The sequence below is a fragment of the Sceloporus occidentalis genome, unplaced genomic scaffold (genome assembly GCF_023333645.1).
Source record: "Sceloporus occidentalis isolate IW3139 unplaced genomic scaffold, rSceOcc1.0.p SCAF_2, whole genome shotgun sequence".
In the NCBI taxonomy this organism is placed as follows: Eukaryota; Metazoa; Chordata; class Lepidosauria; order Squamata; family Phrynosomatidae; genus Sceloporus; species Sceloporus occidentalis.
The window spans coordinates 79900873-79916632 of NW_028316982.1; the positions used below are offsets into that span (position 1 = coordinate 79900873).

At 38.2% G+C, this 15760-nt stretch overlaps 1 protein-coding gene across 4 annotated transcripts in view; it reads left to right on the forward strand.

Moving 5' to 3' along the window:
- Nucleotides 1-1374: 1374 nt before the first annotated feature.
- The window catches only part of LHPP (phospholysine phosphohistidine inorganic pyrophosphate phosphatase), a 203808-nt gene continuing 189422 nt past the window's right edge, over nt 1375-15760 (forward strand). For all 4 annotated transcript variants that reach the window (XR_016280072.1, XM_089510105.1, XM_089510104.1 and 1 more), the window contains exon 1: nt 1375-1589. Coding sequence is in view for 3 of the 4 variants with exons in the window: in XM_089510105.1 (XP_089366231.1) it covers nt 1417-1589 (173 nt within the window). In the remaining variant the exon portion in view is untranslated. The remainder of the gene's footprint in view (nt 1590-15760) is intronic.

A 15760-nucleotide genomic window follows, 5' to 3' on the forward strand; every position in this document is an offset into this window, starting at 1 on the left:
TTTACTATATGCCCCTAAGTTTTACCCTTGACTTATCCATGGGTAATAGCAAAATCCATAATTTTGGCCCCAAAACTTGCCCTCAACTTATACATGAGGTCGACTTATTGTCAAGTATATACGGTCCAGGTCTCAGAGGGAGAGAAGAACCACTGGACTTGATCCCCTTCCCCACCGCCATTCCCTTTTGTGTTGTGTCTTTTTAGATTGTAAACTAGAGGGCAGGGAACCGTCTGAATAACTATCTGTAATCCGCTCTGAGAGCCTTTAGGGCTGAAGAACGGGGTATAAATACCACAGATAAATAAATAACAGTTCTTAGTTTTGTTAAGCGCTCAGGTTTTTGTTTTAGTTCTTTTTCTTTTTTTGTAATAAAACCCATTATTTTGGACCAAAACCGTGTGGTCGTTGCCTGTGACTCCAGCTGAGGCTGCACCTTACGGAGACGAAGGGGACAGCGGCATAGAAAACTTAAATAAATTAAAATAAAATGAAGACTGAAATGTAGGACAGGACCTGGAAAAAGGAGGACGTCTCTGGTCACAAGACACACAGCTCCCCATTCAACACCACTATTATTCAACACCACTCATTGTATTCTTATAATTGTTTGTGCAATGTTTAATATAATTTTAATAGTGCTATGTTAATTTATGTAACGTAAGTGATAGGGATATCATTCAGATTTATTGTATTGCCTTGTGAATTTTTATGTATTTCATTTTGTACTTATTGTAGCCCGCCTTGATTCCTTTGGGAAAAGGTGGGATATAAATAAATCATATTATTATTATTATTATTATTATTATTATTATTATTCTCTGCTGTGAGCAGACAGGTCCTCATTTTCCAGGACCTGCCCTCCATTTCAATCTTCCATCCAGCTCCAGAATCCCACAACCGTCCTCCCTTCCCTTCTCATTTTGACTCATGTCTTTTTTAGATTGTAAACCTGAGGTACTGTCTGAACAACTATCTATAAGCCGCTCTGAGAGCCTTTAGGGCTGAAGTAAAGAGATAAAAACAATAAACAAACAAACAAACAAACAAATGACTTTAAAAAGCATGGTTATTTATTTATTTATTTACAGGAGTGTTTTGAGCTTTTATTGGGGAATGTGGTGCATTCATTTTGCATTGCCTTGTCCTCCTTTGTGGTTATTATTTTAGTGTTTTTAATATTGTTGTAAGCCGCCTTGATCTCATTGGAGAGGCGGGGTATAAATATTATTATTATTATTATTATTATTATTATTATTATTATTATTATTATTATTATTATTATTATTATTATTATTATTTAGGACGCAGAGTTCACTAGGGCCAGAGTCTCCTCAGGAAGACTGGAGTTTTTGGTCCCCTGTGAAAGGAGGACTACATTTCCCAGAGGCCATTGCGCGCAGGGAAGCTCTGAGCATGTGTCTCCATAGCCCTGCTCAGCTCTTGCTTCCATTCAGGGCTATGGCTGAGTGGGCAAAGGCCCTGGCGGGCATTAAAGGGCTGCTATTAGACATCAGTGGGGTCCTTTATGACAGTGGAGGCGAAGGAGGCGGAGTCCCCATCCCTGGATCTATAGAGGCTGTCAAAAAGTAAGTGGGGAGGTGCTTTTAGCCCACCTTTTTAGCTCATCACTCCCCCCTCCCCCCCAAGCCCCTGCCATCCTTCTGGGCACCTTGCTTATTCTGCCAGAGATGTTGCAGGAGTGTTTGGTTTTTCCCCTCCAGCAAGCAGGGAGTTTGCATCTACACTGAACAATTAATGCAGTTTGATACCGCTTTAACTGTGCTATATAGCATTCTGAGATTTTGTGGATCTGTGGGCTGCTTAGCCTTCTCTCTCTGGTGCCACCACAAAAACTGCAAATCTCTGGGGCCCCCAGCACTCAGTTTTAAAGTGGTGTCAAACTGCATTGTTCCTACAGTGGAGATCAGTGGTCTTTTAAGAGATTTTTGGACTTTAGCTCCCAGACGCCTCAGCCATGTTGGCCAACAGTCTGGGATTCTGGGAGCTGAAGTCCCAAATCCCTTAAAGGGCACAGTTTGGGGACCACTGGTATAGCTATATCCTATGGCTGCCTCTGCTCTGCAGAAACCATCCAGCCTGACACTACTTTGCCACAGCCCAGTTCTATGGCATTCTGCGATTTTGTAGATTTGTGGGCTGCTTAGCCTTCTCTCTTTCTCTGGTGCCACAAGAAACTACAGACCCCAGGATTCCCTAGCATTCAGCCATGGCAGTTTAAAGTGGTGTCAAACTGCATTGTTTCTACAGTGTAGATTCACCCTATCGGCAGAAATCACCCACTCTGAGACCGCTTTGCAGACAGCAACCCTGTCATGGGGTTTTCTTGGCAGGTTTTTTTCTGAGGGGGTTTGCCATTGCCATCCTCTGTGGCTGAGAGAGTGTGACCTGCCCACGGTCACCCACTGGGCTTACATGGCTGAGCCAGGATTCGAACCCTGACCTCCACAGTCATAGTCCAACACTCAAATCACTACACCACGCTCACAGTTTGATTTCTAAAAATAACTAAATAAGTTGCGAGAGTTTAAAAGATGTGATCTCTGATCTCATCCTTGAGTTAGTTGCTTATGGTGATGGTAGTAAGTGGTACTCAGCACTCACTAGTGTGTAACTGACATACATCGCAGTGACACATTTAGTGTTGCTGCTGATGCTGATCAGATATAAGTATATTTAAAAATAACTTATGAAACCCTATCAGAGGTTTTTCTTGGCAAGATTTATTCAGAGGAAGTTTGTCATTGCCTTTCACGTGGCATGGCAGTTTGAGTGCTGGACTACAACTTTGGAGACCAGGGTTCGAGTCTCAGCTCGGCCATGAAACCCATTGGGTAACCTTGAGCAAGTCACACTCTTAGGTTTGCCATAAATAGGTGCCTTAAGGTCGCCATATGTTGGAAACAACTTGAAGGCACACAGCAAGAACAACAACAACAACAAGACTGAGAAGTATACCTTGCTCATGGTCACATTCTAGCTTTCTGTGGCTAAATGATTATTAAAACCCTGGTCGCCTGGAGCCTATTCAGACTACAGAATTATAGCACTATGATTTCACTTTAATTGCCATGAAATTCTTGGATTTGTGGTTTGGTGAGGCAGTAGAGGTCTCCCGTCTGAGAAGTGTAAATGCGCCTCCCTAAACTGCCAATCCCAGGATTTCATAGCACAGAACCATGACAAGTGGAATACTTTTGCTGTAGTCTGACTTCCATAGTCTGAAAGGGTAGCAAATTCAACCCTCAAATCAGTACATCACTCTGGCTTTCTCTTATGAAATCAGTGGTGTGATACCTAAACTGTTTTAAAGGCATCACAACAAGGCACATTGCTTTTCTTCCATTATTACTGAGATGAGCAATCTCAATATAGAATATATTCATGCTGCATGTTTTTACACTGTCATTTATAGGACCACTTTGGAGACCAGGTTTCAAATCGTGGCTTGGCCACCCCTCTGGGCAACCTTGGGCAAGTCACACTCTCTCAGCTTCAGGGAAAGGGAATGGCAGGCCTCCTCTGAATAAATCCTGCCAAAAAATCCCATGATAAGTTTGCCTCAGGGTCATCATAAGTCAGAAAACCTAAAGGCACACAACAACAATAAACACGATGGCTAAGAACATAAGAGAAGGCATGCTGGATCCTGTGACTCTAAGTGCCTGCATGTGGAAGTAAATGTGATTAATTTCACCAGAATTTACATTTGATTTAAGATGCTGAGGCAAAGGGGCTAAATGTGTCGGGGGGGGTTGTCCCTGAAAACTTTCTAATGTGGAAACTGTTGGGTTCAACCATACCGTTATAGTACCGGGGTGTGTAAAATGCCCTGCAACTCATACCTCTTCCAACATCATAAAAGATGGAGTGTCGATATCTACTGTAAAAGGAAAATGGAGAATATTATCACATCAAGAGAATTTGCTGTGAGGTAGGATCATCCATGTATCAAACCCATGGAAGGAAAAACATCACATGTCTCAAGCAAATAAACTGCATGAAAAAAATGCTGTGAGGTTATTCGTGTAACAAGTAGACCATTTTATGTAAAGAGCGGGTAAGACAGAACAGAAAAAGAAACCCAAGGTTTGCTGACTCTGGAGCATCACTTTTTGATGCCAAATTTGGTAACTGGTCATAGCCCAAGGACTCTATTCTTGTAGGCAATTCCTGTAAATCTCTTCCTAGGCCTCTAAGCATTTTTGCGGTGAGAAGTTCTCCTGAGGAAGCCCCACTGAAAGTAATGAGAGCTTCATAGGATTACCAAACACTCTTGCCTAGTTCTCATTCCTTGCAACAGTTTTGGTGGATTGCACTCTCTGTGGACAAGGCTATTGGCTCCAATGCAGCGAGTATCGGTTCACATTACAGAATTATAATGGTGTTATTACACTTTAAGTGCCATGGTTCCATCCTATGCAATCCCGGAGTTTGTTGTTTGGTGAGGCACCAGAGTGGTCCACCTGAGAATCCTAAATGCCCATCCCTAAACTCCCGGTCCCAGGATTCCATAGGGCAGAACCATGACAGTTAAAGTGGTATCATAAGCAGTGTTGCCAACAAGCTTCGAAGATATTCCATGGAATGTTTTACCAAAATCGAAAATCCCCGGAATTCCCCAATGTTTATTATTATTATTTAGTTAAAATCCCCAGAAAGAAATTAATTAAATTCCCTGGATTCTGGGGAATTCCCAGGAAATTGGCAGCACTGATCATAAGACTATAATTCTGTAGTGTGAATGGGCCCTTTTGGCAGTTAACCCACACTGGGTGCCGAAGGAGCCATCCAAGATGCTGAACACTGGATAGCTTTTTGGAGATACGGTTCAGTACTTTGGAAAACTCCTTTAAAGTTCAAACTAAAACACAGAGCAGATTTACTGCCCTGATGACACTGGAGTCCCTGTCCTCCTCTGACTCTAAATAGGGCATTTCCTAATGTCTGAAATGAAAGAGAAAGGAGTTAAGATTACTGGGAATGTTAGAATCAGTGTTGCCAACAAGCATCGAAGATATTCCCCAGAATATTTTACCAAAATCCAAAATCCCCAGAATTCCTCAATATTTATTATTATTATTATTCAATCAAAATCTCCAGAAGGAAATTAATTAAATCCCCCAGATTCCGGGGAATTTTCCAGAATTTGGCAACACTGAGAATAAAACTCTGACTCAACTAGACCCCAACTGATATATCAGAATAGAAACATATTAGATGTTCTTCATATATTGTGTGTTATAAATCACATTTTCTGCTTCTAGAAATCTTCTAGGTTCTGGTTCTTGAAATGAACCCTTCTAAAAGTTAAAATAACTCTTCTAATCTATAAATTTCTTAGTAATTTATTTTTATATTCACAGCCCTTACACCCATAGCCACCTTTGACCCTAGAATATAATTTGGCGGAGAGCCTAAATATCCTAAAGGCATAAGGTCCTGTTTGATCTTGGAAGCTAAACAGGGTCAGATCTGATTAGTACTTGGATGGGAGACCACCAATAAATACCTGGTTGTGTATGCATATTTCAGAGGATGGAACTGGCAAAACCACCTCTGAGTATTCATTGCCTAAGAAAACTACAAAGCTCATGGAGTTGCTATAAATCAACAAGCTTTCATTTAGCTGAACTATTTATACTATTTTGCCATATTGTGATGTTTATTTTTTTAATATTCTTTATTTATTATAAAACATAAAATCGTAACATATATAGCACAATACAAAACATACCATCTAACAAGACATATTCCTTACATTTAAAACTCTACCTCTTACAATAAAAAACTACACATTTAAAACAGATCTTCCTTACCTTCCAAGTTATACTGATGTATATTATAATATAGGTTATTCTCCCTATAAATTATCAAAATGAGAAACGTTTTTCTACATAATTTTAAACAAACCAAAAATATCATCATATTTGTAATTTGGTGTTTTCCATTCCTGTACATCTATACATTTTGTAACTTTTTATTAGTCCAGATCAAATTTCCAGTTTTGTCCCCATTTGTTTTCTAAGTAGCAAATCAAAGGATTCAAATCCTTTTAAATTTTTTCCATAGATTTCTTTTGCAATATTTGTGTTAATTTATCTATTTCCATAAAGTCAATCAATTTGAACAACCAATCTTTTAAATCTGATGTTTTTTCCTTCTGCTTAGATGCATACAACAATCTAGCAGCTGTTGACATGTAAAACATTAATCTTCCATGTTTTCTCTCTATTTCCTCTTCCTGATTAATGCTGAACAAATATTTTTTAGGATCTTTGCTTAGTTTTATCTTTAGGATTTCTTCTATTGTTTCATGAATTCTACTCCAATAATTCTTTGCATATCTACATTCCCACCATAAATGATAAAATGTGCCCGTTTATTTTTCACATTTCCAACATGAATTTTTCAAATTTTTAGTCATCTTAGCTAATTTATACGGTGTTACGTACCATCTGTACTGCATTTTGACTGCCATATTTTTTATTCTTATTTATTATAAATCACAATAATCTCATACTTTCAACATTAAACAACATACAACATAAAACCTAAAGCATATAACATTGAACATAAAAACAGCTATACACATCACAAGTATTACAAACAATACAAAACATTTGTACTGCGTTTTATAAAAAAATTCTCTTACATTGTAACTTAAAGTGTATTTTACTCTTTTTGTCCATGATTTTCCCAATGTTTCAAATTTATATTTTTTCCAATATTTTGGGCCCATTTTACCATTTGGGGTTTGACCAAATCTTCTTCCATATCCAACTTCAGTGATGCTTTATAGTATTTACTTATTTTATGATTATCCTCTGATTTAACAATTTTCTCAAAATTTGAATTTACTTCTCCAATTTCATTTAATTTTTGGCCCATAATGATTCTTTCTCTAATTTGTCGATAAGTAAACCAGGTATAGTTATATCCCATTGTCAACAGCTGCTCTTGTGGTTTCAGTTTTATTTCATCTTGATTTTTCCCCCAGTAAGTCCTCATTTATCTTGGCATAATTTCATGCTGTCAAAAAAGGCTTCATTAATAGAGGCCCATTTTGGAGGTTTTTTTGGACCATCTTGGTTTTACTTTTAACCAAAATCGCAGAAGAGCATGACAAATAAAATAATTATTAAAATCTCTATTGATTTTAAGTTTCTCATAAAATAGATAACCGTACCACCCGTATCTTATTCCAGAACCTTCCAATTGTAACATTCTTTCCTTTTCTAATTTAATAAAAAAAATATTATGTTTATTAGCAAGTTGTCTAGACAAAACTGCAGCAGATAAACTATAACGGTGCTATTGTAGATTTTTGTGTGTTATATGCATTTATTTGAGAGTAAGCCTTGTTGTGCATTAGAATTTACTTTTGAGTAGATATGCATAGAATTGCACTGTTAAATAGAAAACAGATCTCAAATATAGCTTTGTACTTTGGGTCACTGGCAAAACAGATAGTACACAGATGTTTTGCTAACCATTTTAGTTTGCTCCAGACACCGTTGAGACAATTACAGTTTGCCTTTTTCATTCATGTGCCTGATTTTTTTCTTTTAAAAAGTCTTATAGCTTTCTCTGCACTCTTTAATAACATTAGAGAAATACCATAAATTGTCAAAACTACTGTTACTTAAAGAGGATCATTGAATCTTAATTTGTCTTTATTGGGCTTCTGAGATTCCTCCCCTCTCCCAATAAGTCTGCAAAATATTGCTCTATTGTTCACAACTGTATTTACTGTAGTTTATTTACTATAATCTATGCAAACAATGTAAGCTACGATTGAATTTAGGGTGATGTCAGGCCACCCTGGTTGAAATGGCAGCAACACTGGAGCCTTCAGGCTAAAAGTGACATGCTGTAGTCCTGTTTGAAATGCTGGAAACCTCAGAGTCCCAGTTGTTCATTAGCAATCAGATTGTTTCAACAGTTAATTTGACTTCTCCGCTCATTTGACCCAAGGGAGAGAAGGAGAACATATTGAATCTTCAAAGTGTGCCTTGACATGCTCACTAATGATGGTCCTCAGGATGTTTAGTCCAAACAGTCAAAATACATTTGGACTAGGTCTATAGCAGCAGTAGAGGGGGTGAAATCTGCTGAAAGGACTCTGAGCCCAAAATAACAATTGCATCATCTGTAGCTGGGAGCTTGCTTTGGGTTCGAGAGGATGCCTCATCTTTTCACTTCATTGCACCCAGAGTTTAGTTGTACTCCTGTTCACTAAATCTAAAGATTGGTCCTGAATGCATACTGCAAAGGACTCTCTTCGAGTGCATCTACGCTGTAGAAATAATGTAGTTTGACACCACTTTAAATGCTGAAGCTCCATCCTATGAAATCCTGGAATTTGTAGTTTTTACAAGGTCTTTAGCCTTCTCTGCCAAAGCATGCTAGTTCCTCACAAAATTACAAACCCCAGGAGTCTGTGGGATGGAGTCATGGCAGTTAAAGTGTGTCGAGTTGCGTTATTTCTACAGTGTAGGTGCATTGTTAGAGAGAAAATGGTTAAAGTTGCATGCTTTTGAAATGGGAAAATGAAAAGAAATGCATCAAAATGTTTGTTGTTGTTTTAAATAGAAGGGTGGGTTAATGACACTAATAAACGTCCATGCTGAAATATTCATTCTTATTTTCTGCAAGAGCCTAGGCCTTCAAATTAGTGAGCAGTGGCATCACTAGGGCTGGCATCACCTGGGGTGATAAGACATAGTTTTTCTCCCCTTTGCCAGCAACCATCTTCCATCCTATACAGAATCCTTAGTAATGTTTTTGTACTAATGTTACTCATAAATCTTAAATTTGGTAAAATGTGATTTTAAAAGAAAATTTTAAAGGAATATAACATTTTTTTAAATTACTGGTAAAAATACATTTTAATTTTAATTTATTTTAAAAATCTGGGGCCTCTCCTTTCTCCTCCCACTGAGCCTCACCCCACTCATACCAACCCTTCCATTGAGCTCCAGTGTTTTAAAGGGACACAGGCGAACACCACAGGCCATTTCTGCCCAAAGGCAGATGTTGGGAGGCTGTGGTGTTACCGGCTCTTAGGTGCAAGCCACATCCCCTGCACTCCCTAGTGATGCCCCTGTCAATGTGGGAAACAAGCCTGACATTAGGATTGTTTATGGAGTTGATATCATTGCTTCTCCCCCTCTTTAGGCAATCAGCATTTAAGGTGCAGTGCAGGGCATGGATTTTACCGTTCTCATTTTTTATTGTGTCTTATTATTTGTATGTTTCACATATGCATATTTTCAGGAATTGGATTTTTCTTGTTGTGCTGCTGACATGCTTTGGATAAACATGATTCCGCTGGATCACGGATGGCATACATGACAATTACTCCTTTGCAGCTCCCCACATACCATTAACATTGTGTTCACAGCAGCAGTGGTTTCTTCTAGCTATTTTAGCATTAGTATTTTATCTGTGTCCATCTAGAGAGCCTTCTGGGTGGGGGTGGGGGGGGGAGGAGCCTTCTCAGTTGTACTACCAATTGTTAATTTGTAATTGACCTATTCCTGAATGATAGTTTGTTGTGCTGCCTTACTCCCAACATAAAAAATTTGCATTTTTTTTATCAAGAAAAACAAGATTGTCGCATAAAAAGTACCTGGTCCCTCCTTAATTCTATGAGACTGTAGTCTTTAGACACATTTAGGATTGTGCCCTAAGGAACCTAAATATATTTGGCATGCAAACTTGTACAAGACCTTAGGATTTTACTTTACTGGAAGAAAAATAAAACCAAACATTGAAAAAATAGAGTAAAGAAGACATTCTTCCTTACTCTTGATTGTACTCAATTTATTATCTTTATTGTAGAAGAGTTCTTTATCTGTGAAACTGAATTTCTGTAGTTGTGTTTTTTTTACAGTCTAACAAGTGTTAGGATATGATCGTTGTTAAAATGACCCAATCCTGCGTGTAAGCTTGAACAATCGCATGAAATTACTGGACTATATTTGATATTAATGTTGGGGTTATGTATAGCTTAGAAATACTTTCATAGCTAATACTTTCATAGCAGTCCATCAACTTATTTGGCTAAGTGCATAGTAGATCACCAAGAAACTCCACCATTTCTGAGTAAGTGAACTCATATCCAGAAAAGCTCATACTGGAATATAAATCATAGTCTTAAAGGTGGTTTAGTTTAGTCTTAAAGTTCAATTTTTTTCTTAAAGTTTCTTGTTTACCATCCCATTTCTTCCCCCCTTTTATGTTGTAACACACTAATGCAACTGTTTCTTTGAGTATTGCAAAACAAAAAAAGTAAAGCTGGTGATAGTGGCATTATACTTAGTTGCATTTTACTGAGAGTAGTAAGAGTGAAATAGGATTTCCCTATGAAGAGGATTTTGCTGTCTGTTCTATTATTTCATTAAAACATCTATACATTTGTGCAAGACTTTTTGTATTTTTTTAAAATAACTTAGGATGAAGTGTTATGTATACTTTGCCCTTGCTAGCAATTGCTTGTATAGCTCAGTTTAATGCTGGGATAGGCAAGAATAGTAGCAAGCATCTTGGTTAAAAACCTGTATCAAATTGGCCAGAGCATCTCCTCTATTCTGTGCCATTATTGCCCTGATTGGTCTATACAGCATCAACATGAGGCAAGCTATTTGCTTTTCGTGTTGCAACCAGCAAGGAGCTGACCAGTTACAATACAGGAGGTGGTTACAGAGCAATAAAACAAGTCCTCCTGCCTGAGACCTGTTCTTTGCATTTACAGCTGTATGCTGATAGCATACCTATTAGCATATACATCTGAAAAGCCCACATCAGTTGGACATTTACAACATCCTGTTGTTTGGCCACTATAGGGCATCTGTCAGCACAACTTTCAGCTGGGGACTTTTTAAAAGAGGAACGGAAATCTAGGGTATCATGATGCTTCAGAGCAGCTGGACAGTTGTGTTAGAATAAGCTACCTGCAGAGTCTTACAAGGACAGAGCCGCAAGGGAAGCTAGCTCAACTGGAATTGTAAAACAATTCAAGATGGGGGTGGTGTGAATTGGCTGGTGAGGGGCATGACACTGGGATTTGGTATAGATAATTGTGCAATTTGATCTACAAAAACCTTTCTGGAGGGGAATGTGGCATCTGCTAGGTTCCACGTGTGCCTGGTGATGTTGACACTTTCAAAAATCAGGCTGTAGTAAGTAAATTTATAAGTAGCAAGATTAAGTATCCATGCTTTCCCTTTTTTTGTATGCCATATGCTGGCATACCCTTTATGACTATTTCTCCTTAAAATTAATGCTTTTATTTTTGTATATAAAACACATACATGTATTCTCAAAGAGAACAAGAATTTAAGAGGAAGCCACACAAAGCATATTAGCCACAGTAGGTCCTCAGTTCCATCTTATTTCCCACCCCTTCACCACATCTGTCCAAAGTCAGGAAGATTTTTGGAAAAAAACAATTGCTCAAGCAACAAACATGCACACAACAAAATAAAAGCTAGCAAAAGAAGACTGGGGTTAGGAGAACCTAAATAGGGTATTGTAATTAACTTTATTTATATCCAGTTTCCCCCTCAAAAGTGGAATAAAAGGGGGCCTTAGAGATATTTCAATACCTGAAGATGTGGAGTAGTAGCCTTCAATTTTCTCTCTGAAATGTGAAAAAAGTTATCCCACTTAGTATTGTTCTTGCATATGGATTACAACCTTACTAACATATAGAAATCACAGTGAGAATGAACATAAAAGTAATAATGCTAACAGTTGCTTTAAGCAATTAAAGCTTGTAATGAGACAAAGGCACCTAGTTATGCTTACTTCTGCTTTGTAGTACATGGACCACAGTATGGAATTTCCACCAACTTATTACAGGTTGAATCTTCCATTATTTAAAATATTGTACAAAATGACCTTCAGGCTATGTGTATAAGATGTATATAAAACTTAAATGCATTCTGTGGTTAGACTTGGCTCTCATCTCCAAGATACCTCTTTAGGTACCTATATGTAAAGATAGATATTCTAAAATCCCAAACGCTTCTGGTCCCAAGCATTTCGGATAAGGAGGGCTCAACCTGTAGTACCATTTTGCCTCCTCGGGTTTATACATGTCAGCTTTAAGATCAGTTTTTGTCATTTTTTCATATACATTTTTATTTTCCAACTGAAATATGCAAACAACTGCAAATAAATAAGCAATAAGATATAGGTTGAAATCGTACATGTGCATAGAGGTCCATGGCACAGTTCCACATCAATCTGTCAGACCCTGGGAGGGGTCCTGTTGCCCTTGTTTACCAGTGAGGAGGGGATATAAGGGGAGGCAATTGAGACTATAAAGAACCAGCTGGTCTCAGGTTACTTGGAGAGGAAAGGAATGCAGTCTCAAATGGAGTAAGCCTGTCTTTTCCTTCATCTGTGAGCTCAGAGTAGCCAGATCTTCATGTGTGAATTGTCTCCTGCTCCTTCTTTATGGAAAGAAAGAGCAATAGGACCCCCCTGTTGCAGGCTGAAGGAGACTTTTAGATGGGCACAAAGGCAAGAGAATAGTCCTCTACACCCTATCCAAACAGGCATTTCCACATGCATAAGCTGCATGTTGTTGTTGTACCTTCAAGTAATTTCCAACTTATGACAACCCTAAGACCACCCTACTATGGGATTTTCTGTGGCTAAGAGTGTGTGGCTTGCCAAAGTCACCCAGTGGGGTTTCATAGTCAAGAGCGTAACTGAACTCTGATCTCAAGAATCATAGTCCAACACTTAAACCATTACACCACGCTGGCTCTCTATAAGGTGCACTTACATGTGTGTAAGTCATTAATGGGATACCAGCCTAAGTGTGCCACACCATGTTACAAAAATGTCTGTCCATGTGCAAGTCTACAACTTTGGAGCTTTTTTTTTTACAGTGAAATGTTAAAACAAAATAATGCCTTTTAAAACACCCAAAACGTTTCAGTGGTATCCTATCATTCTTGGTTCAGACTTTTTTTGGTGGTGAGTTTACTTGATATTGTAAGCAAAATTTGTTGTTTAATATTTTCCTGTACTTAATCCTGTTCCAAAAACTAATAAAAAGATTTCACTTTTTCTAGTAAAGAAGTAATGTGTTAAATTTACCTTCTCATGACCATCTGTAATGACTTATGATGCTAAAATCATCCTCTATATTCTTCTACAACTGGAGCATATTCTTGTCCCCCCCCCCCTTTCTTTCCTTCCTTTTGCAGTTGTCGTCTGTGTTGGAATCAATAATTTACCCACCAGCTCTCTCTGTTCAGATTTTATGTTCTATTTCAAAAATCATAATGGTGCTGTTTAGAGGCTCGTGTTGCTACTCTATACCAATCATTTCTTTCTTAGCTTGGCATCTCTCCAATATTTTCTTACATTTGGAAATTGCCACCAGTCATGCAAGAAAATGTGCTACATCCTTATTGCATCTCTATCATAGTTTTTATGCAGTTCATTACCTGTGAGCCATGGAAAGATATTGGTGAAGCGTTTATGAGGAATTGTGCTTGTATTGGTAAACTAGTAAAAAATATGGAACGTGTATTCTGTATGCAATTCAGCATGGACCCAAGTCCTTTGAGAGAATTCATACATTACACGATTGGAACAACAGGAATGGGAAGTGCTTGACTGTATTGTCTTCCATTTGATGGAGATGTAACTTCAGATATGGGGCTTCTGTTCTGCTTATTTAAGATCCTTACTACTGAATTTAACTTGCTCTCAAGATATGAAGAATGATGGATCTAAGCAAAAGAAATGCAGGGGAGGTGAGGGGCCAACTTCTCCTTGGCCTGCCTTATATTCAAATTCTGTGGGGAAAGGATGCAAGAACTGAGCTAGTGTTAGTTGGACTTCGAAATTTTCCTCACTTTTGCTCTTATCCTGAGATTTGTGCACACTGTTCACATTAAAGGTTCAAACGTTTGGCAGGTCTTTTTTACTTATAGTTTTCTACAATATTCAACTTCTAAATCTAACAGGCCCTCTGTCTTTCTCATCAATTAATCAATTAAATAAACTAATTAATGGGGTTTTATTAGATTCTTGATTTGCAATAGCATGTATAAAAACCAAAGAGATTGTATCCAGTTTTGTCGTTTGCCTTTCTGGAAAGCACATTTGTTTATAAAAGTTGGGATACTTGATTTTTGATGGCTCCCCCCTTCCCTTATGGGTTGTATCCTGTTCTTTTCTGGAAGATCCTGCAAGCTTTTCTAGGGTGCATGGGGATTAAATACGGAAAACTGTCAGTGTATGTGTGCATGCGTATACAGAACTCCCAGTCCAGAAATACATGTGGCATTCAGGGCCCAAAGTTTTCTCACCCCTGCAATAAGGTAAGGGTAGCATCCTCACTGCAGAAATAAACCCAGTTTGACACCACTTTAATTACCATGATTCAGTGCTAGTGAATCCTGGGATTTGTAGTTTGTTGTATCATAGCGCTCTGAGAGAGAAAGTTAAATGTCTTACAAAATTCCAATTCCTAGAATTCCATAGCATTGGGACATGGCAGTCAACTGAATTATTTCTGCAGTGTGGATGCAGCCAAATTCATTGTATGATATAAGTTGTGTTTCTAAACATCAAGGAATCTCATAAGGTCATCTGTCTCCATATGTGAAATGAAAAACTGGCCATGCGTAAGTGTTCATGGAAGCAAGCAAACAGATTCAGAGACTGGAGAGTGGGTAGGGGCTAGCCCAACCCTTAATGGTTGCCTTTACATTCTTATATCAGAAAACATATCCAGGAGTAACCATGTTGGTGATATAGCAAAGTACAATAACATCCAAAGCCCACAGAATGGATTTCATTTTTTAACACCTTTGCCTGATGAAAAAGCCAGTGGAGCTTCCAAACTTATGTCATGTATTTTGTGCATTTGGGTTGGTCCAATGAAGGTATTGCTGTTTTGTGAATCTTACATCAGGTTGGTCTTGGACTTAACTTGGTGGGATTTTATCTTCTTTTCACCCTCACAGCTGCATTTCTGTCTTCCATGAAAACTTCTCTGTGGCTGAGAAATAACAATTATGAGAATTAAAAACAGCTGCCTGAGCCTCTAAAACAAGATATAAGTATAGTCCTAGGTCAGGAACTTTGCAAGGTGATTTGGTTCATATTGGCTAACTGATCATTTGGAATGTTGTTCTCAGATGCTGCATCAGTCATCCTGGTAGTGAGCATTAATACTAACAGGCAATATGCTGGGTTCATATAATCTTATATCATTAATGTGAAGAATCATTTGACTTCGTTAGGAATTGGTTGGCAAACCACCACAGAGCCCTGTAAAAGCTGCTTCCAAGGGGTGACTAGCTTTGACATTAGCAGATCTACACATTTAAGACTCTGTTTGCTGTAATGAATGAATTAATGAATGAAACTTTATTTTTATACCGCCGTTCCTGCGATCACAGTGGTTTACAACATATGATAAAATACAAAATACATCGCATAAAATGCCCCATATTAAAAACAATACAAACATTATCCAACATAAAGTGTGGAATGCATGGTTTTAAGGATCACGGGAGCACAGAGGTTATCATCCTGGAGACTGTCCTTCAGTATCATTTTACTTTTAACCAAGGACGAGGGCTGGTTGTGGAAGCAGCCTGGCAAGAATGCAAGTACTTCCAGAATACATAAAGCAGCGGTGGGCAACTTCCCCCCTTCCAAATGCTGCTGTGCTGCCAAAATGTATTGGGACACTACA